This window comes from Oncorhynchus clarkii, chromosome 13, assembly GCF_045791955.1.
Source record: "Oncorhynchus clarkii lewisi isolate Uvic-CL-2024 chromosome 13, UVic_Ocla_1.0, whole genome shotgun sequence".
NCBI classification, from domain to species: domain Eukaryota; kingdom Metazoa; phylum Chordata; class Actinopteri; order Salmoniformes; family Salmonidae; genus Oncorhynchus; species Oncorhynchus clarkii.
The window spans coordinates 37,906,386-37,929,181 of NC_092159.1; the positions used below are offsets into that span (position 1 = coordinate 37,906,386).

General features: G+C 47.2%; 3 protein-coding genes across 3 annotated transcripts; all 3 read right to left on the minus strand.

Moving 5' to 3' along the window:
* Window positions 1–2,199: 2,199 nt before the first annotated feature.
* On the minus strand, window positions 2,200–4,786 carry LOC139364639 (gap junction gamma-1 protein-like). The gene has a single exon (XM_071101554.1). It carries the CDS (start codon window positions 4,767–4,769, stop codon window positions 3,318–3,320), a length of 1,452 nt encoding a protein of 483 aa, XP_070957655.1. The 5' UTR covers window positions 4,770–4,786; the 3' UTR covers window positions 2,200–3,317.
* Window positions 4,787–6,150: 1,364 nt separating this feature from the next.
* On the minus strand, window positions 6,151–11,164 carry LOC139423552 (uncharacterized). The gene is made up of 2 exons (XM_071175146.1): window positions 10,235–11,164; window positions 6,151–6,207 (listed from the first exon to the last, which is right to left on the minus strand). The coding sequence occupies exons 1-2, from the start codon at window positions 11,162–11,164 to the stop codon at window positions 6,151–6,153; spliced, it is 987 nt and encodes a 328-aa protein (XP_071031247.1).
* A 16-nt stretch (window positions 11,165–11,180) lies between these two features.
* Window positions 11,181–11,885, minus strand: LOC139423553 (uncharacterized). Its single transcript, XM_071175147.1, has one exon. It carries the CDS (start codon window positions 11,883–11,885, stop codon window positions 11,181–11,183), a length of 705 nt encoding a protein of 234 aa, XP_071031248.1.
* Window positions 11,886–22,796: the final 10,911 nt, after the last annotated feature.

Genomic DNA, 22,796 nt, shown 5'->3' on the forward strand with positions numbered 1-22,796 from the left:
CAGGGCGTGGACTCTTCAAGGTGTTGAAAGCGTTCCACAGGGATGCTGACTCCAATGCTTCCCACAGTTCTGTCAAGTTGACCGTATGTGCTTTGGATGGTGGACCATTCTTGATACACGCGGGAAACTTTTGAGCATGAAAATCCCCAAATTCGCTGCTGTTCTCGACACAAACCGGTGTGCCTGGCACCTACTACCATAACCTGTTCAAAGGCACTCAAATATTTGATCTTGCCCATTCACTCTCTGAATGGCACACATACACAATCCATGTCTCAATTGTCTCAAGGCTTGAAACTCCTTCTTGACCCAGTCTCATCCCCTTTCATCGACACTGATTCAAGTGGGATTAATAACGGATCGTAACTTTCACCTGGATTCAGCTGGTCAGTCTATGTCATGGAAAGAGCAGGTGTTCATAATGTGTTGTACACGGAGTGTAATTACAATCTAAAAGGCCAAACTGATCTTAGATCAGCACTCACTACCCTGAGATGATTTCTGAATATGGGCCCAGAAGTTTTCTACATGGCAAATACGAGTCTATTTCCATACAAGGATACATTTGGCAATTCCATTTTTTATTTTACACATCAACGACATGATACACAACTACTGTACCTATAAAAATATATTATCTTTATAATTTGAAGGCAATAAAATAACCAATTCTAGAAGATATCTGTAAATACAATCTTTTGTTAATTTTAGAAATCTTTATTGACGAAAAAAAAGTTTGAAAAACACGACTGGTCAAAAAAACAATTTCACCTCTGCTACATTAGACCTCCCAAAACACACCAAAACACACTTAGACATAATTTTAAAAAAATAGAGACTTTTACAAAAAAATACAAAGGATTGGTCATACACATGTTCTTCTCCTCTGTGATTCAGGTAGCATGGCCACAGTATTCCTTGGCAAAGCTACATGACAACCTGGCTGCATAGTAGCCCAACGTTGTCTTGGCAATGGCGGTGACGCTGCCTTCATCACACGAACAGTGTTTGGTCTCTAAAGCTTCATCCCAAATGGCACCCTATTCCCTATATATTGCAGTACTTTTGCCCGGGGTCCATAGGGAATAGGGTGCAATTTAGGACACACAGCCTATATGGCAGTTCAGAGAAATACTTGGACAGAGGAGAACAGAGAGGAAGATCATCAACACTACCTAGCTTAGAGAGCTGTTTTTATTGCAGCCTTGTTGGTCTCAGATAGAACATTTGTACGGAAGACTCTTGTAGGAAGAGGTTGAAAAAGAAACTGTGGCCTACTGTGTAACTGGAGAGACTAACTTCAGGTGTTTGGAATGCTGGGTGATCATTGGTAACTCGAAATTAGTAAGTACTAGTAAGATACCGAATTAAAGTAAGCAATATCGTACTTAGGGGAGGATAAATCCTTAGTTTAAAAGCTGTACCACCAGGGGGCACTCATTAACCAGACAGATAAAATGCCAACCCAGTACTGAGAGACCTTACACAGGTCCAAACTGGAGAGAACTAGAGATGGAGAAACACAGAGAAAATAAAGTGAAAAGATTGCAGGTTTACAAAGGGAGTTGTCAATAAATGGTATAAATTCATTGTGAAGGAGGGGGAACTCCAGTGGGCGCAAGAGTAGCCCTCTTCACCAGACTCCGTCTACATCAACCATATCGCTGACCACTTTCATCTGATCAAGCCATGAACTGTCCCTCCACCTGGAAGATGCATGCACTCAAAGACTTGGCCTGGGTCAAATATCAAGTCCCACACACTAAACATCAGTGACCTTGGAGACAAAAATAGATACACAATAGCCTTCAGGGAAGGTGAACATACACATTATGATTGACCTTTTCATTATTAACCCTGCATTATGAAGTCATTGCATTATGAAGTCATTGCATTATGAAGTCATTGCATTATGAAGTCATTGCATTATGATGCCATTGCATTATGAAGTCATTGCATTATGAAGTCATTGCATTATGAAGTCATTGCATTATGATGCCATTGCATTATGATGTCATTGCATTATGAAGTCATTGCATTATGATGCCATTGCATTATGATGTCATTGCATTATGAAGTCATTGCATTATGATGCCATTGCATTATGATTATGAAGTCATTGTTATGATGCCATTGCATTATGATGTCATTGCATTATAAAGTCATTGCATTATGATGCCATTGCATTATGATGTCATTGCATTATGAAGTCATTGCATTATGATGCCATTGCATTATGATGTCATTGCATTATAAAGTAATTGTTTTCAACTGTCTTTGTATTACGATGTCGTTCATTGCATTATGATGTCCATTCATTCTGATGCCAATGTATTACGAAGCCTGTGACTTTGCAGAAATTCAGCCCGACAGATTAGCTTGATCGAAATCTGGAATGGAAATCAGGATCACCAAGAGAATGGAAGGGATATAAATAAATGGATCAGAAAAGAAAAAAAAAAGATGATAATGATAGAGTCATTTTCTCAGCCCAATATCCTCTGGAAGACTTGCCTGGCTGCCCAGAATCCTTGATCCGGTCAAACGCTACGCCACGCCCACGGATGTTAGTTCCTTCGCCTCAATGAGTCTGGATTGGAGTACCCTTCACCGAATGCAAACACATTCGAGGCCATCTGATTGGTCCAGAAACCGTTGGGTTGGGCCAGAGCCAGAACACAAGTGGGTAAAGCGGCGCCCATGGACTCCGATTGGTTAGAAACGATCCAATCGCTGGTGACTTGGTTTTGTACAATGCCCCATGTGCCTTTCGTCACCACAAACGACTTCAATGATGACAGGCTCAGACTAAAGTATGCACCAAACTACAGAATCATTTAGTGTGAGTCGTCAGGCTACTGGAAGACAGGGACAGTAGGAAGACAACAGAGAACAAGTGTCTGCCTCAGAATTGGAAGAGTTCAGAAACACTAGAGACTGTTTCAGAGAGTTGTGTCGGGGTGTTTTAGGTTAGACAGCGACAGCCCAGACAAACAACTGCCTGCTGCAAAATCACTAATGCTCCTGACACACCTGTCCACACTGACATACTACTACTGTAGGCTAGTCTCCTCTAGCTTGTGGGATTTTTTAAAGGCACAACATGGTGTTGAAATATCCACAGAAAGACAACATGACATCCCACTACCTCAGCCCTCCGTTCAGGGCCGGTCCTGGAGTTTTCGGGGCCACCCTTTCCCTCACTGACACATACTCTACAGGGATATGGGGCTCTGTCAGTGCTGGAGTGTGTATGTGTGTGTGTGTGTGTGTGTGTGTGTGTGTGTGTGTGTGTGTGTGTGTGTGTGTGTACATGGTCAAATCCACACAGAAGGCTTGCCCACCCCTGACTTGCCACTACTGCTGTTGCTGCTGCTCCCAGTCCCTTCTCCACTGCTGCCCCCCTTGCCGTGTTTGAAGCGGTGCTTGCGCTCCTTGTGAGGCTGTGGCTGTGGCTGGGCCTGGGTGATGTTGCTTTGGGGCTTGTCATCATGGTTGTCCCCCAGGTGTTCCTCTGCCCTGTGCTGCTGGCTGTAGGCCTGGATGGCTGCCTCTAGCTGGTCATGGGCATGCAGGATCATGTCCTTGTTGAGGGCCACGCGGGCCTCCCCTCCCGTGGGGAAATTGTCCTCGTTGCTCCCAAACTGCTGCTGCTCCTCCTGGGCAATGTTGGCCCGGTTCTGTTTGCACGCCATCTTGGCGTTGCTCAAGTCCGTGTAGGGGATCTGCTCCGGCTTCACCACGATGTTGTAGCCCGGTGGAGCCGACGGGGCGTTCCACGAGAACGGGTACCCCACGTAGTCAGCACCCCCGTCCCCCACCACCCCTCCCCCCGTGCCCGGCTCCGGGACTGGCACCCCCACGGAGACCCCCACGCTGGGTCCCAGCAGCCCCAGCTGGTACTCGTCCTCCTGGGGCGGGCAGCGGCGACGGCGGAGGATGTCACAGATGGTCCCGATGCCCAGGTGCAGCATCTCCCACACGTTGAGGGTGAGGCAGAGCACCGTGACGCCGTACATGATGCGCAGGAAGATGGTCTTCTCCGTGGGCCGCGACACGAAGCAGTCCACGCTGTGGGGGCAGGGCTTGAAGGAGCACACGAACACGGGAATGACACGGAATCCGTACAGCAGGTATTGGCCCGCCAGGAAGCTCGCCTCCAGCGCCGTGCGAGTCACCAGCTGCAGCACGTAGATACGCATCAGCCCGTCTCCCTGGATACGCCGCCGCCCGTCATGGCGTACCTTGGGCTTGGGCCGTGGGGCCAGCGGGTCGACCCGGCGAGGGGGCTCGGGCTCGGGCACCTCGTAGATCATAGGGTCATCCTCTTGGTCCTGGTCCTGGTCCTCCTCTATACCCCGGTGCTGCCGCGCCCCGAAGCAGATCTTCCTGGGCCTCCGGTGGGTGTATCCCCCTCCACCCCCTCCCCCTGTCTCAGTGGCCACCCCTCCCCCGCCCTTGTCCAGCTGGGCGATCTTGTTGACGGCGTAGCCCATGTACATGAGAGATGGCATGGCCACCAGGATGATCTGGAAGACCCAGAAGCGGACGTGCGATAGCGGCGCGAAGGCGTCGTAGCAGACGTTCTCGCAGCCCGGCTGGCCCGAGTTGCAGACGAACTTGCTCTGCTCGTCGTAGTAGATGGACTCTCCCCCGACGGCGGTGAGGACGATGCGGAAGACAACAAGCACGGTGAGCCACAGCTTCCCCACGAAGGTGGAGTGGTTGTGGATCTCCTCCAGCAGCCGCGTGAGGAAGCTCCAGCTCATTATGTCACTGGACAGTGGGGCAGACAGGGTCCCGCACTCACCTGCTCACAGACTCTACACACACACAGAGAAAGAGAGAAAGAGAGAACGAGTGTGAGTGAGAGTGTGAGAGAGAGAGATGAAGACAGAGGGAGAGAGAGAGGAGAGAGAAGAATAGGGAGTGATGAAGACAGGGGGATGAGAGAGGGAGAGGGAGAGAGAGAAAGAGAAAATTAGTCAATTATGAAAGGAGATTATACATAACATACTGTCTACCAACATGTCTCAAAAATGTTGAAGGAAGCAAAGAAATATGAGCGTGCAATTTCTTATCATGAAAGCGGATGAGAGAGGATTTTGACAGGGAATGTAGAGATAGTACAGTTAGAAGCTTTGCTTCTTCAAATTCAACAGAAGGAGTCACAGATCAATCATGGAGAGGAGAGGAGAGGAGACAGACAGAAAAGCCTAAATCCAAACAAGTGTTCTCTCTGAAATTGAGACAGACTGCAATCTCCACATGCATTAGATCCATTCTACTCTCTGGTATACCCCAAATGAATACACGTTCCAACCCAACAACACAGTTTCAGCACAGTGAAATAAATGGGGGTATTTTGAGGGGCTGTACTGTACAACAATAGGATATCAAACCAAAGAAAAAGATGCTCAAATGTAGCAGAGAGGAGAGACAAAATAATCCCAATAGGAATTGAGCAGAACACATTTTACACACACACACACTCGCTCTCTCTTTTGGGGAATAAATCCTCTTGCTCCTGTCTGTGAGGTGCAGATTGTGTTGACTTAACGGTGTTGTTCTGGTGTGTAAATGGCATTGTGTAGTGTAGTGTGGTGTGGTGTTGTGTGTAGTGCTATATTAAAATGGATGTGTGTGTGGGAGAGATGACTCCTGTCTATGTCAGTTAGCCGTGGGCTCCAGGCAGCCAGTCCAACTGCACCAGTTAAACCAGCAGGCGGCCTGGCCAAAACAAGTGGAGCATGGAGTCACACCGTAGACCCACATTAGCCAAGGCACTGGAGCAGAACCCTAACTGTCCTGCCTGCCTCCAGGGGAGTGTGAGGGGGGGTGAGGGAACAGGTGTCCAGAGCCAGGTTGCCTTCTGCACAGAGTGACACCTTCCTGCTAAGTAGCTCCAATGGGGCATGGCTCATTGTGAGTCGAACTGAAAGGTAAACCCAACCATGAAATAAGAGCTTGGGCTGAGGTTTAAAAGGAGCTCCACAGCGCCTTCCTTCCCCCTCACAGGAAGGTTGGGAGCCCAGATAGAGGGAGGCCAAGAATGGTCTGCTGAACGCTGGAGGGAGTGGAAGCTTGGCTGTTGGCTGTTAGTAGACATACTGTAGGATTTGTCACAAATGGTCTCCTATTCCCTACATACTACTTTTCACTCGGGCCCATAGGCACACAACCCTTGTGCTGGAGCTCCTCGGACCCCTGGAGAGGGGAGGAGAGGAAGGGAGTGAGTGAGTGAGTGAGTGAGTGAGTGAGTGAGTGAGTAGAGATGGGAATGTTTGAAGCTGCCTGCCTGGACTCACTATAAAACATGTGCAGTATTGATCACTGTGACCATAAAAGGTCTGCCTGGGATAGAGGAGGTACTGTACATGTCAGGAATGCTGTGCATACTGCTGTTTTAGAGTGTTTTTGTTAGTGTGTGTGTGTGTGTGTGTGTGTGTGTGTGTGCTTACGTTCCCACAAAGTGCGTTTACTAGGATTGCTGCACATAAATGCTGATGCTCCAGATACTCAAATAGTCTAAAGAAGGACAGTTTTATTGCTTCTTTAATCAGAACAATAGTTTTCAGCTGTGCTAACATAATTGCAAAATGTTTTTCTAATAATCAATTAGTCTTTTAAAATGATAAACTTGGATTAGCGAAGACAACGTGCCATTGGAACACAGGAGTGATGGTTGCTGATAATGGGCCGCTGTACACCTACAGTGCCTTGCGAAAGTATTCGGCCCCCTTGAACTTTGCGACCTTTTGCCACATTTCAGGCTTCAAACATAAAGATATAAAACTGTATTTTTTTGTGAAGAATCAACAACAAGTGGGACACAATCATGAAGTGGAACGACATTTATTGGATATTTCAAACTTTTTTAACAAATCAAAAACTGAAAAATTGGGTGTGCAAAATTATTCAGCCCCCTTAAGTTAATACTTTGTAGCGCCACCTTTTGCTGCGATTACAGCTGTAAGTCGCTTGGGGTATGTCTATCAGTTTTGCACATCGAGAGACTGACATTTTTTCCCATTCCTCCTTGCAAAACAGCTCGAGCTCAGTGAGGTTGGATGGAGAGCATTTGTGAACAGCAGTTTTCAGTTCTTTCCACAGATTCTCGATTGGATTCAGGTCTGGACTTTGACTTGGCCATTCTAACACCTGGATATGTTTATTTTTGAACCATTCCATTGTAGATTTTGCTTTATGTTTTGGATCATTGTCTTGTTGGAAGACAAATCTCCGTCCCAGTCTCAGGTCTTTTGCAGACTCCATCAGGTTTTCTTCCAGAATGGTCCTGTATTTGGCTCCATCCATCTTCCCATCAATTTTAACCATCTTCCCTGTCCCTGCTGAAGAAAAGCAGGCCCAAACCATGATGCTGCCACCACCATGTTTGACAGTGGGGATGGTGTGTTCAGGGTGATGAGCTGTGATGCTTTTACGCCAAACATAACGTTTTGCATTGTTGCCAAAAAGTTCAATTTTGGTTTCATCTGACCAGAGCACCTTCTTCCACATGTTTGGTGTGTCTCCCAGGTGGCTTGTGGCAAACTTTAAACAACACTTTTTATGGATATCTTTAAGAAATGTCTTTCTTCTTGCCACTCTTCCATAAAGGCCAGATTTGTGCAATATACGACTGATTGTTGTCCTATGGACAGAGTCTCCCACCTCAGCTGTAGATCTCTGCAGTTCATCCAGAGTGATCATGGGCCTCTTGGCTGCATCTCTGATCAGTCTTCTCCTTGTATGAGCTGAAAGTTTAGAGGGACGGCCAGGTCTTGGTAGATTTGCAGTGGTCTGATACTCCTTCCATTTCAATATTATCGCTTGCACAGTGCTCCTTGGGATGTTTAAAGCTTGGGAAATCTTTTTGTATCCAAATCCGGCTTTAAACTTCTTCAAAACAGTATCTCGGACCTGCCTGGTGTGTTCCTTGTTCTTCATGATGCTCTCTGCGCTTTTAACGGACCTCTGAGACTATCACAGTGCAGGTGCATTTATACGGAGACTTGATTACACACAGGTGGATTGTATTTATCATCATTAGTCATTTAGGTCAACATTGGATCAGAGATCCTCACTGAACTTCTGGAGAGAGTTTGCTGCACTGAAAGTAAAGGGGCTGAATAATTTTGCACGGCCAATTTTTCAGTTTTTGATTTGTTAAAAAAGTTTGAAATATCCAATAAATGTCGTTCCACTTCATGATTGTGTCCCACTTGTTGTTGATTCTTCACAAAAAAATACAGTTTTATTGCTTTATGTTTGAAGCCTGAAATGTGGCAAAAGGGCGCAAAGTTCAAGGGGGCCGAATACTTTCGCAAGGCACTGCATGTAGATATTCCATAAGAAATCAGCAGTTTCCAGCTACAATAGTCATTTACAACATTAACAATGTCTACACTCTATTTCTGAACAATTTGATGTTATTTTTAAAATTGACAAAATAAATGTTGGTTTTCTTTCAAAAACAAGGACATTTCTAAGTGACCCCAAACTTTTGAACGGTAGTGTATATATATATAATTTCTAAAACAGAAAAGTGAGTACTGCACCAGTGCTAACACTTCATACCTGACATGTATGAATACGTATCATGAGGACATATTGAGAGTGAGGAGAGGAGCTGAGCTGACATTAACACAGAGCCATTAGGCAGTTTGTCCTTCAAACCGTCTGGACTCTTGACTGGCTCTGGCCTTTCCTCTCCTGCATGACATCATTATACACACCGTCTTTATAGAACCCTCACTGTCATCCCTCTGCTATCTGTTATCCCTCTGCTATCGGTTATCCCTCTGCTATCTGTTATCCCTCTGCTATCTGTTATCCCTCTGCTATCTGTCATCCCTCTGCTATCTGTCATCCCTCTGCTATCTGTTATCCCTCTGCTATCTGTCATCCCTCTCCTATCTGTCATCCCTCTGCTATCTGTTATCCCTCTGCTATCTGTTATCCCTAGACACACTTAGACACATACCACACAATCACCCGGTCCAAGGCTAATAAACGGCACTAAGTGACTTGTAACTGACAGTAAGTACAGTGTGACACAGACGGGGATCTTTTCATCTGAGGAAGACGACACTGAGGATCGGTCAGATGTCAGTATATGTGTTTGAATAAAGCCTGAGCGTTAGAAGATAAATATGTCTGTTTTTCTGAGTGCTCCAACACCTGTTAGCCATATACGAGTTCTTTTTTTGGAAGTTTCTGCTGTGTAAACCCAATCCAGTTGTCTGTTTCTTGAATGTGCATTGTGTTTCTCTTATCTGTCAGCGCTAGCCGTGACAGAGGGGCATCTCGAGTGACACCTGTCATTGAGTCATCACCGTGTGAAAGGAAGATCTGGGTAACAGACCCCTGGATGTTAACATGCTCTCTCTCTGGAATGGGAAGGTGTGAGTGTGTGTGTGTTATATCTGTGTGCCATGTGTGTGTACAGTAGGTGTGTGTGTGTGCATGTGGAGGAGGAAAGTGAAAGCGAGCAAAGTGTGTGTGTGTGTGTGTGTGTGTGTGTGTGTGTGTGTGTGTGTGTGTGTGTGTATGTGTGTGTGTGCGTTCACACGTGTGCAACTATGTGTGAGCTAGAGGTGGAATACGTTTATGTGTGACAGTGAAAAAGTAACAGAAAGTGATTGTGAACAGAGAGAAGGCACCATGTTAGATGGCCAGAGTGTCCTCTGCCTTGCAGTCAGGATTAGCCTCTTTCTGCACTCAAAGGCCTGGAGCTCCATGGAAAGAACTAGCAGCCTGGGGCCGTCATACCACCACATGCCCATGCGAGAGCCTCCAACATGGGCATATGGCTCCAGCTGCCTCCCCCCTACCATCCTACCAACCCCCCCACATCATGGCCTTCCCTTTCTCAATCATTCTATGTCTATGACTTTCTGTGTTACTAGAATGAGCCAGCCTGCCAACCTCAACACTAACACATGCTTGTACTCACAGCAACCTGGAGTAGTCCTTGCTTACATTTACAGTTGTGATGTTTACAGGTGAGCCTGAGAGAAATTGCAAGGCAGAAATTCCACTCTGTTAAATACTTGCATTCTGACCAAAGAGCTTGGAGTGCATATCCTAATTCAGAGATATAATAGAATGTCCATCCTCTTACCCAGCAGATTCTGGACCATCTGTGTATGTAGTCTCCCAACAGACAGAACAGAGCAGTGGAGTGTGTGTCCTGGTGAGGACTGAGGGGCCAGCTGTGACTCAATGTAACCTCAGCAGCCAGAGAAACACTGGTCCTCCTGGGGAGCATGGGGCTGGATGTAGAGGCAGGGCAGGGGAGCATGGGGCTGGAGTAAGGGTCAGGACAGGGAAGCATGGGGCTGGATGTAGAGGCAGGGCAGGGGAGCATGGGGCTGGAGGTAGGGTCAGGACAGGGAAGCATGGGGCTGGAGGTAGGGTCAGGACAGGGAAGCATGGGGCTGGATGTAGAGGCAGGGCAGGGGAGCTTGGGGCTGGAGGTAGGGTCAGGACAGGGAAGCATGGGGCTGGATGTAGAGGCAGGGCAGGGGAGCTTGGGGCTGGAGGTAGGGTCAGGACAGGGAAGCATGGGGCTGGATGTAGAGGCAGGGCAGGGGAGCATGGGGCTGGAGGTAGGGTCAGGACAGGGAAGCATGGGGCTGGATGTAGAGGCAGGGCAGGGGAGCTTGGGGCTGGAGGTAGGGTCAGGACAGGGAAGCATGGGGCTGGATGTAGAGGCAGGGCAGGGGAGCATGGGGCTGGAGGTAGGGTCAGGACAGGGAAGCATGGGGCTGGATGTAGAGGCAGGGCAGGGGAGCTTGGGGCTGGAGGTAGGGTCAGGACAGGGAAGCATGGGGCTGGAGGTAGGGTCAGGACAGGGGAGCATGGGGCTGGAGGTAGGGTCAGGACAGGGAAGCATGGGGCTGGAGGTAGGGTCAGGACAGGGAAGCATGGGGCTGGAGGTCGGGTCAGGACAGGGAAGCATGGGGCTGGAGGTAGGGTCAAGACAGGGAAGCATGGGGCTGGAGGTAGGGTCAGGACAGGGAAGCATGGGGCTGGAGGTAGGGTCAGGACAGGGAAGCATGGGGCTGGAGGTAGGGTCAGGACAGGGGAGCATGGGGCTGGAGGTAGGGTCAGGACAGGGGAGCATGGGGCTGGAGGTAGGGTCAGGACAGGGGAGCATGGGGCTGGAGGTAGGGTCAGGACAGGGAAGCATGGGGCTGGAGGTCAGGACAGGGAAGCATGGGGCTGGAGGTAGGGTCAAGACAGGGAAGCATGGGGCTGGAGGTAGGGTCAGGACAGGGAAGCATGGGGCTGGAGGTCGGGTCAGGACAGGGAAGCATGGGGCTGGAGGTAGGGTCAGGACAGGGAAGCATGGGGCTGGAGGTCGGGTCAGGACAGGGAAGCATGGGGCTGGAGGTAGGGTCAGGACAGGGGAGCATGGGGCTGGAGGTTGGGTCAGGACAGGGAAGCATGGGGCTGGAGGTAGGGTCAGGACAGGGAAGCATGGGGCTGGATGTAGAGGCAGGGCAGGGGAGCATGGGGCTGGAGGTAGGGTCAGGACAGGGAAGCATGGGGCTGGAGGTCGGGTCAGGACAGGGAAGCATGGGGCTGGAGGTAGGGTCAAGACAGGGAAGCATGGGGCTGGAGGTAGGGTCAGGACAGGGAAGCATGGGGCTGGAGGTCGGGTCAGGACAGGGAAGCATGGGGCTGGAGGTAGGGTCAGGACAGGGGAGCATGGGGCTGGAGGTAGGGTCAGGACAGGGGAGCATGGGGCTGGAGGTAGGGTCAGGACAGGGGAGCATGGGGCTGGAGGTAGGGTCAGGACAGGGAAGCATGGGGCAGGAGGTAGGGTCAGGACAGGGAAGCATGGGGCTGGAGGTCGGGTCAGGACAGGGAAGCATGGGGCTGGAGGTAGGGTCAAGGTCGGGTCAGGACAGGGAAGCATGGGGCTGGAGGTAGGGTCAGGACAGGGGAGCATGGGGCTGGAGGTCGGGTCAGGACAGGGAAGCATGGGGCTGGAGGTAGGGTCAGGACAGGGGAGCATGGGGCTGGAGGTCGGGTCAGGACAGGGGAGCTTGGGGCTGGGGGTAGGGCCAGGACAGGGAAGCATGGGGCTGGAGGTCGGGTCAGGACAGGGGAGCATGGGGCTGGAGGTAGGGTCAGGACAGGGGAGCATGGGGCTGGAGGTAGGGTCAGGACAGGGGAGCTTGGGGCTGGGGGTAGGACCAGGACAGGGAAGCATGGGGCTGGAGGTCGGGTCAGGACAGGGAAGCATGGGGCTGGAGAAGGAGCAGGACAGAGGACCCAGCCTGCCCAGTGGATCTGGGCCGATTCCAGCTACGCGTCAGAGGACTCAGTAGCCTAGTGGCTAGAGCATTGGACTAGCAACCAAAAGGTTGCAAGATCAAATCCCCCAGCTGACAAGGTAAAAATCTGTCATTCTGCCCCTGAACAATACAGTAAACCCACTGTTCCTTGGCCATCATTGAATATAATAATTTGTTCTTAACTGACTTGCCTAGTTAAATAAAGGTAAAATAAAAAAACAAGCCCAAACGTATGACTTGGGGCTCGGGCCGATTGAGGTTACTCTCTGGCAGATGATTACACGGGCTGCTTTATATAATGAACATTTCCTTATTTATTTTCCTAATTTTTTCTGTGATCAAAAAATACAATGAACATTTCAATGAAATTCTTTAAGTGTCCTGCGTAGTATTGTAGTATGTTGATACGTTGTGCAAGGCAACTGATAAGAATGAAAAACGTAGCGTTTGGAACTTCTCGAGTGGTGCAGCGGTCTAAGGCAGTGCACACTGCATTTCTACAGTTGCTGGTTCAAGACCCATGCCAGCCGTGACCGGGAAACCCATGAGGCGACGCAGAATTGCCCCAGCGCCGTCTGAGTTATGGGAGGGTTTGGCCGGCCGGGATGTCCTAGTCCCATCGCGCTGTAGTGACTCATGTGGCGGGCTAGGCGCATGCACGGTCACCAGGTGTATGGTGTTTCCTCAGAGACATATTTATTTTGTGTGGACGGGTATAATTTGTGTGTACAGTGCCTTGCGAAAGTATTCGGCCCTCTTGAACTTTGCGACCTTTTGCCACATTTCAGGCTTCAAACATAAAGATATAAAACTGTATTTTTTTGTGAAGAATCAACAACAAGTGGGACACAATCATGAAGTGGAACGCCATTTATTGGATATTTCAAACTTTTTTAGCAAATCAAAAACTGAAAAATTGGACGTGCAAAATTATTCAGCCCCCTTAAGTTAATACTTTGTAGCGCAACCTTTTGCTGCGATTACAGCTGTAAGTCGCTTGGGGTATGTCTCTATCAGTTTTGCACATCGAGAGACTGACATTTTTTCCCATTCCTCCAAAACAGCTCGAGCTCAGTGAGGTTGGATGGAGAGCATTTGTGAACAGCAGTTTTCAGTTCTTTCCACAGATTCTCGATTGGATTCAGGTCTGGACTTTGACTTGGCCATTCTAACACCTAAATATGTTTATTTTTGAACCATTCCATTGTAGATTTTGCTTTATGTTTTGGATCATTGTCTTGTTGGAAGACAAATCTCCGTCCCAGTCTCAGGTCTTTTGCAGACTCCATCAGGTTTTCTTCCAGAATGGTCCTGTATTTGGCTCCATCCATCTTCCCATCAATTTTAACCATCTTCCCTGTCACTGCTAAAGAAAAGCAGGCCCGAACCATGATGCTGCCACCACCATGTTTGACAGTGGGGATGGTGTGTTCAGGGTGATGAGCTGTGATGCTTTTACGCCAAACATAACGTTTTGCATTGTTGCCAAAAAGTTCAATTTTGGTTTCATCTGACCAGAGCACCTTCTTCCACATGTTTGGTGTGTCTCCCAGGTGGCTTGTGGCAAACTTTAAACGACACTTTTTATGGATATCTTTAAGAAATGGCTTTCTTCTTGCCACTCTTCCATAAAGGCCAGATTTGTGCAATTTACGACTGATTGTTGTCCTATCCGCTGTAGATCTCTGCAGTTCATCCAGAGTGATCATGGGCCTCTTGGCTGCATCTCTGATCAGTCTTCTCCTTGTATGAGCTGAAAGTTTAGAGGGACGGCCAGGTCTTGGTAGATTTGCAGTGGTCTGATACTCCTTCCATTTCAATATTATCGCTTGCACAGTGCTCCTTGGGATGTTTAAAGCTTGGGAAATCTTTTTGGGCTTTAAACTTCTTCACAACAGTGTGCCTGGTGTGTTCCTTGTTCTTCATGATGCTCTCTGCGCTTTTGACGGACTTCTGAGACTATCACAGTGCAGGTGCATTAATACGGAGACTTGATTACACACAGGTGGATTGTATTTATCATCATTAGTCATTTAGGTCAACATTGGATCATTCAGATTTCCTCACTGAACTTCTGGAGAGAGTTTGCTGCACTGAAAGTAAAGGGGCTGAATAATTTTGCACACCCAATTTTTCAGTTTTTGATTTGTTAAAAAAGTTTGAAATATCCAATAAATGTCGTTCCACTTCATGATTGTGTCCCACTTGTTGTTGATTCTTCACAAAAAATACAGTTTTATATCTTTATGTTTGAAGCCTGAAATGTGGCAAAAGTTCGCAAAGTTCAAGGGGGCCGAATACTTTCGCAAGGCACTGTATATATAATAGTAATATTGAATCGGGCTGCTTCTGGGTGGGTCCTGGCAAGATGCCGGCAAAGTCGGCTGAATTCCGGTAGACGGAAACAGGCCGATTCTGGGCAGTCATTCATTTTGATTCCGGGCCGAGTCCCGAAACCCGAAGTCCGGGCCGATTCAATCAGTTCCAGGCCCTGGGGACCAGGGTTGGGGTCAATTAAATATTAATTCCAGTCAATTCAGAAAGTAAACCAAGGGCTAGATTCAGTCTGTAGTGCGGAAGATCTGTGTTGTAGCGTAGTTGAAATTGAAAGGTAATTTCCGATTGAGCCAACATATGCAGCAATTCACCGTGAACGCAGTATCCACGTACGCAGGAAAACATTGCCTTTAACGCTGATCTTCTGCGATACGGATTGAATCGAGCCCTGAAAAGCATAGAAGAGGATTGGAATAAGAATGTCAGCGCACTTCCTGGATTGAATGAGATTGAAATGGATTTGACCCCCAACCCTGTCCTAAAGCAGGCCAGCTGAGCACGGAGGGTCGTGTCTCCATGTGCGGATGGGATGGAAGGAGAGCCCAGTGAGAGGGAATGTGTTTGTGTCACTGGGTATACGGTATCCAGATATATCCTACATGGGTGTTGTTGAGCAGAGGACAGGCTGCATTAGACAAATAACTACATGGAGTCTCCATAAACTGTCAACTAGCATGATGAGCAGCCATTTATCTTATGCATGTTTACTCTCTTCCCCCTCCCCCTCGCTCCCTGAGGCAGTGTATTGTGTCTCTCTCACTCTCGTGTTATTTCTCTCTCAAGGTTGAATTGACACTCACCCCAAAAAGGGAACGAGAGACTTTACATTTGCTTGTCTACATTAACTGCCGCTGGGGGTTTGCATATTCACACATCAATACACACACGCACACGCACACGCACTGCTACTGTGTGCGTTAGAAGGAAAATGTGGGCGGGCAGTTGGATAATGAACATAAATTGTATGAAAATACTCCACAGTGAGTTGTGAGGGGGAAATAGTGATTGTCTCTCCAGTTGGGGAGGGAATACTTCACAGAAGTGCTGGAGCATGAAGCCTATGTACACAAAACAGACAAACACACCTAAAAAACACAAAGAAAAACATTCAATGACAATAGAGATCCCTCCTGCAGTGCACAAATGTCGATACACGCTCGGGGTCACAAGTTCCCTCAACTTCCCTCTCTCTCTCTCCCGGCACCACGGTCCCAGCCTGGTGAACACCTCCATTCCTCCTTCCTTACACTCCTTCCTCCTTCCTTACAGCTGGACAATTCGATGAAACATGGTGAAGCCCCAAAATTGCCCTCCCTGGAAGCCTGTGTTTCCGACATAAGGAAGTGGATGGAGGCAAATGTTCTACTTTTAAACAAAACAGAGATGCTTGTTCTACATCCCAAGAAAAAAAGAGATCTTCTGTTGAATCTGACAGTTCATCTTGATGGTTGTACAGTCGTCTCAGATACAACTGTGAAGGACCTCGGTGTTACTCTGGACCCTGATCTCTCTTTTGACGAACCTACCAAGACTGTTTCAAGGACAGCTTTTATCCATCGAAGTAGCATTGCAAAAATCAGAAACTTTCTGTCCAAAAATGATGCAGAAAAATGTATCCATGCTTTGTCACTTCTAGGTTAGACTACTGCAATGCTCTACTTTCCGGCTACCCGGATAAAGCACTAAATAAACTTCAGTTAGTGCTAAACACGGCTGGTAGAATCTTGACTAGAACCAGAAAATGTGATCATATTACTCCAGTTCTAGCCTCTCTACACTGGCTTCCTGTTAAGGCAATGGCTGATTTCAAGGTTTTACTGCTAACCTACAAAGCATTACATGGGCTTGCTCCTACCTAATCTTTCCAATTTGGTCCTGCCGTACATACCTACACGTGCGCTACGGTCACAAGACGCAGGCCTCCTAATTCTCCCTAGAATTTCTAAGCAAACAGCTGGAGGCAGGTCTTTCTCCTATAGAGCTCAATTTTTATGGAATGGTCTCCAACGTTAAGTCTTTATTGAGGACTCATCTCTTCAGTAGGCCCTATGATTGAGTGTAGTCTGGCCCAAGAGTGTGAAGGTGGACAGAAAGGCACCGGAGCAAAGAACCGCCCTTGCTGTCTCTGCCTGGCCGGTTCCCCTCTCTCCACTGGGATTCTCTGCCTCTAACCCTATTACAGGGGCTGAGTCACTGGCTTACTGGTGCTCTTCCATGCCGTCCCTAGGAGGGGTGCGTCACTTGAGTGGGTTGAGTCACTGACGTGATCTTCCTGTCCGGGTTGGCGCCCCCCCCTTGGGTTGTGCCGTGGGGGAGATCTTTGTGGGCTATAATCTGCCTTGTCTCAGGATAGTAGGTTGGTGGTTGAAGATATCCCTCTAGGGGTGTGGGGGCTGTGCTTTGGCAAAGTGGGTGGGGTTATATCCTTCCTGTTTGGCCCTGTCCGGGGGTATCATAGGACGGGGCCACAGTGTCTCCCGACCCCTCCTGTCTCAACCTCCAGTATTTATGCTGCAGTAGTTTATGTGCCGGGGGGCTAGGGTCAGTCTGTTATATCTGGAGTATTTCTCCTGCCTTATCCAGTGTCCTGTGTGAATTTAAGTATGCTCTCTCTAATTCTCTTTTTTTCTCTCTCTCTGAGGACCACGCCTCAGGACTACCTGGCCTGATGACTCCTTGCTGTCCCCAGTCCACCTGGAAGTGCTGCTGCTCCAGTTTCAACTGTTCTGCCTGCTGTTATGGAACCCTGACCTGTTCACCGGACGTGCTACCTGTCCCAGACCTGCTGTTTTCAACTCTCTACAGACAGCAGGAGCGGTAGAGATACTCTGAATGATCGGCTATGAAAAGCCAACTGACATTTACTCCTCAGGTGCTGACCTGTTGCACCCTCGACAACCACTGTGATTATTATTATTTGACCCTGCTGGTCATCTATGAACATTTTAACATCTTAGCCATGTTCTGTTATAATCTCCACCCGGCACAGCCAGAAGAGGACTGGCCACCCCTCATAGCCTGCTTCCTCTCTAGGTTTCTTCCTAGGTTCTGGCCTTTCTAGGGAGTTTTTCCTAGCCCTCGTGCTTCTCCACCTGCATTGCTTGCTGTTTGGGGTTTTAGGCTGGGTTTCTGTACAGCACTTTGTGACATCAGCTGATGTAGGAAGGGATACATTTGATTTGATCCCTCATTCTCTTGCCCCTCCTCCTAATTAAAATCACACTGTTGGAGCTCGCCATGGAAGAGCCAGCCTCTCTTTTAGGCAAAATATGACAATAACAGGAAATCAAAGGGAACATCCTTTGTCTTTGCCTTTCCTTCTCCTCTCCCTTCCCTTCTCCCACTCGTCACATCTCATTCTTCTACTCTCCCTTCATTCTTCTTCTCTCCCTTCCGTCACAACATCTCATTATTTTCTCTCCCTTCCCTTCTCCCACAACATCTCATTCCTAAACCCACGCCAAATCTCCCTCAGGTTCATTCCTGTATCCACTCCAAACTTCCATGTCCTAATTGGCACTACCATATGGGGAGATGGCGGTCGACTCCATGTCTGATTCTACGCCCCAAATCAGAAACATGCTTCGACACATGTAAAACACATACATTCCACACACACGCGCGCACATGCACTATCGCAGACACGTACACAGAGCCGGGCGGCCCTATACGCTCACTACGCATGTTGCGTAGGACCCTGCAAATTACGCAAGGCTCCCCGCCCCCCCATCTCTTGGTCTGTCTGTCTGTGTCTTGCGTGCTTGCTTTCCAGCCACTTCCAGGGCTGTGTTCTGTGACTTTGTGCCTGACAAAAGAGAGAGTGAAATAGAACTATTTATTAAGTTTGATAAAACGCCAACGGGCAACGGTGTTTATAAACTGCAGTTCGGAAAAGATAACTGCGTGGCGCCTGAACATGCGTTCATATGTGCGTGCACGAAATGAAACTCGCGCTTTCCAACAGCAACCTCTGTGGACACCAGTCCAGACCATATACGGGCGCGATGGCACTCCTCATAGGCGCACATTATTTTCAAACAAGACAATGATTATCTTGTCTCTCGGTCAAGGTTTAGTTACAACTCGGGACGAATAAAAGATGGAAAGCAATGGATTGACATTGACTATTGATTTATATATTGAATTTAAAATGTTGATTAGCTGGGCGTACTGGGCAATATGGATGCACATAACCATCAAGTCTTCAGCCAAGCCATAGTAAATATAGTATTTTATATTTGAAAATGTTTAAAAGGAAATCTGGGGGAGACAGTTTGAATGGGCCTGATGCATCTGATAAAATTAATAATAGTATTGTTATCTATAATTTACAGGTGCTATGCTTAAGTTTGTCAGTAGAGGAGATGCTGGATCATCAGCCAGTACAAGCACAGAATCAGTTGATCCACATCCAGCTTCAGCAAGTACTAACACAGACCCAGTACTGGCAGCTTCAGCAAGTACTAACACAGACCCAGTACTGGCAGCTTCAGCAAGTACTAGCACAGACCCAGTACTGGCTGCTTCAGCAAGTACTAACACAGACCCAGTACTGGCAGCTTCAGCAAGTACTAACACAGACCCAGTACTGCTGGCTTCAGCAAATACTAACACAGACCCAGTACTGGCAGCTTCAGCAAGTACTAACACAGACCCAGTACAGCTGGCTTCAGCAAGTACTAACACAGACCCAGTACTGGCAGCTTCAGCAAGTACTAACACAGACCCAGTACTGGGAGCTTCAGCAAGTACTAACACAGACCCAGGTGAAGTACAGGCAGCCTCAGCCAGTACTAGCTCAACCAGAGGTGTACAGCCAGAATCAGATACAAGCAGCTCAGACCCTAATAGAACAGTTGCTGCTCCACCAAATGACCCAGATTGGCCCAGAGTCTTAACAGACTTTATGACGACTGAGTTAGTGCACAGAGGTCCTTTCAAAACCAGGACTGGATGTTTCTTACCCTAAAGACAATTCTAGAAGAGGTTTCCATTCAGGCTTATTACAGAGACAGCTGTCAAATGAGGAAAAGACTACTTGACTTTCATACTCAATCAAAAACAACACAGTGTATTGCTTTAGCTGTAAGCTCTTTTCAACAGAAGACTACAAAATAATAAAGGAAGGTGTGAATGACTGGTCAAATATCAACGCCATTCTAAAACCCCATGACGGTAGTCCTGAACACACAGATAATATGATTAAGTGAAGAGAACTTGATCTGCGCCTAAGTCGGGGACTCAGAGGCTGAAAGAAAGAGATGGCGGGATGTCCTTACACGTTTAATAAGTATCCCTCAGTCTCTGGCTGAAAGAAACCTAGCATTCAGGGGTTCATCAGACAAACTCTTCCAACCAGATAATGGAAACTTTCTAAAAGAGGTTGAATTACTGGCAAAATTTGACCCCGTTATGGAAAATCATCTCAGCAAAATTAAAGATGGAGACACATGCTCATTACCTTGGGAAGCGCACACAGAATGAGCTGATACAGATTGTGAGTGACAAGATTCTGGAAGCAATAGTGACTCAAGTAAGAGACTCAAAGTACTTTTCCATGTATCTTGGACTGTACACCTGACATTAGTCACCAGGAGCAAATGTCCATTATTCTGAGAAGTGTGGCTTTAAACGGAAAGCCAGAGATTAAGGGGCACTTCCTCGGCGTTGTGAATGTTGAGGTTACAACAGGCTTGAATCTGTCTACTTTCATCTTAGATAAGCTGAATGATCTGAAGATTCCATTTGAAGATTTCAGAGGGAAAGCTTACTGTATGATAATGGGGCCAACATGAAGGGCAAGCACCAAGGTGTACAAGCCAGACTACTGAAACAATCCCAGAGACGTGTTCGTCTCATGTGGAGCACATACTCTAAACCTTGTCATTGTAGATGCTGCCAAATCTTCAAAAGATGCAGTTGGGTTTTTTGGGCATATGCAAAAGTTCTTCACCTTCTTTCCAGCGGGCACACAAAGATGGAGTGTTTTGAAGAAACACGTGAACAAAACCGTGATGTCATGGAGTGACACAAGATGGGAGAGCAGGCTCCAAAGTGTTCATGCAATCAGGTACCAGGCTTCTGAGGTTCGGGAGGCGTTACTGGAAGCCAGACAGACGATCAACGATCCTGTTGCCAAAGTGGAGGCACAAGTGTTTGCAGAGGAAGTTGGGTCCTACCGCTTCTTGATTTGCAGTGTCGTATGGTGTGAGATACTGACAATGACAAACAAGGTGAACAAGCTCCTCCAATCCGCCTCCATGCAGTTGGATATCGCAGTGAATTTATTCTCAAATGCAAAGTCCTCCCTCACTACATACCGGGAAACGGGATACTCTGAGGCCCAGACAACAGCCAAAAAGCATCTGTGAAGAAATTAATGGGAAGGCTGTTCTGAAAGAGAAGAGTCTGAGAAACAGCAAGAGGCATTTCAGCTATGAGGCTCGTGATGAACCAGTGACTGAGGCACCTTGAAGTCAACTACTTCAACATTGTGGTCGACTCTGCTGAGACATCCATGGATGAGAGATTTGAAACACTCAACCGGGTGAAAACCAAATATGGAGTGCTGCTGATCTTCAGCACTGCCTCTCAGATGTCCAGGGAATCTTTAAAGGCTCACTGTATGGAAGTTGAAAACACTCTAACCTTCAGAGATGACTGTGACGTCAGTGTGTGTGTGATCTGGTACACGAGATTCAGAATTGACCTGATCTGCCTTCAGATAAGATGACTGCCTTTGACCTGCTTCCTTTCTCTGTGAGAACAACCTGGAGGAACTCTTTCCTAACCTTTATAAAGGTTAGCCCTAAGAATTACAGTCACCCTACCAGTAACAGTAGCATCGGCAGAGAGGAGATTTTCAAAATGAAAACTCATCAAAAGCTACCTGAGGTCTTCCATGTCACAGGAAGGTTTGAGTGGTCTGGCCATCATGAGCATAGATCATGAGCGTTTGAGTGGTCTGGCCATCATGAACATAAATCATGACGTGGGGAAACACATGTCCTATGATGACGTCATTGATAATTTTGACTCAAGAAAGTGCAGAAGAGGAATATTTAGATGGTAAGATTTTAATTCAAACATTCACACACTTAGTGACATTTACGATTGTATGGCAGAAGTGCATTTGTGTAAATGACTGCTTAACTATGTGACATAGTTTCTCCATTTCTTCCACACAGTCCAGATAGACTTGTGCCCATGCTGATGCTGAAAATGCCCAGGCTGTAGAGGGAACCAAAGTTAATTACACAGGTGTATAGGTTTTATTTTACTAGTTTGAGACATACTAACTGCAAGCATTGCCTATAGGCTTATGTTTACATTGTATAGACAAAGCTAATTGTATAATATTGTGAGGACTGGACTAATTACCTGGCAGCAGAGCCAAAGCTCAGTGTTATATTTTATTATTTTCCAAATTTTATATTTCTACAATTTCTTATTTATGTTAATGTTAATATTTACTTGCAAGCTGAAGAACACCATCCCAACCGTGAAGCATGGGGATGGCAGCATCATGTTGTGGGGGTGCTTTGCTGCAGGAGGGACTGGTGCACTTCACAAAATAGATGGCATCATGAGGTTGGAAAATTATGTGGATATATTGAAGCAACATCAAGACATCAGTCAGGAAGTTAAAGCTTGGTCGCAAATGGGTCTTCCAAATGGACAATGACCCCAAGCATACTTCCAAAGTTGTGGCAAAATGGCTGAAGGATAACAAAGACAAGGTATTGGAGTGGCCATCACAAAGCCCTGACCTCAATCCCATAGAAAATTTGTGGGCAGAACTGAAAAAGCGTGTGCGAGCAAGGAGGCCTACAAACCTGACTCAGTTACACCAGCTCTGTCAGGAGGAATGGGAGGAAAAAAATCACCCAACTTATTGTAGGAAGCTTGTGGAAGGCTACCCCAAACGTTTGACCCAAGTTAAACAATTTAAGAGCAATGCTACCAAATACGAATTGAGAGTATGTAAACTTCTGACCCACTGGGAATGTGATGAAAGAAATAAAAGCTGAAATAAATCAGTCTCTCTACTATTATTCTGACATTTCATATTCCTAAAATAAAGTGGTGATCCTAACTGAGCTAAGACAGGGAATTTTTACTAGGATTAAATGTCAGGTATTGTGAAAA

Coding starts and splice junctions, on each gene's coding strand:
- LOC139423552 (XM_071175146.1), bottom strand. CDS start 11,164: ATGCTCCCCTGTCCTGACCCTACCTCCAGCCCCATGCTCCCCTGTCCT. Junction 6,208..10,234: donor GTGTTTCTCTGGCTGCTGAG/GTTACATTGAGT, acceptor TCCCCTCTCCAG/GGGTCCGAGGAGCTCCAGCA.
- LOC139423553 (XM_071175147.1), bottom strand. CDS start 11,885: ATGCTTCCCTGTCCTGACCCGACCTCCAGCCCCATGCTTCCCTGTCCT.
- LOC139364639 (XM_071101554.1), bottom strand. CDS start 4,769: ATGAGCTGGAGCTTCCTCACGCGGCTGCTGGAGGAGATCCACAACCAC.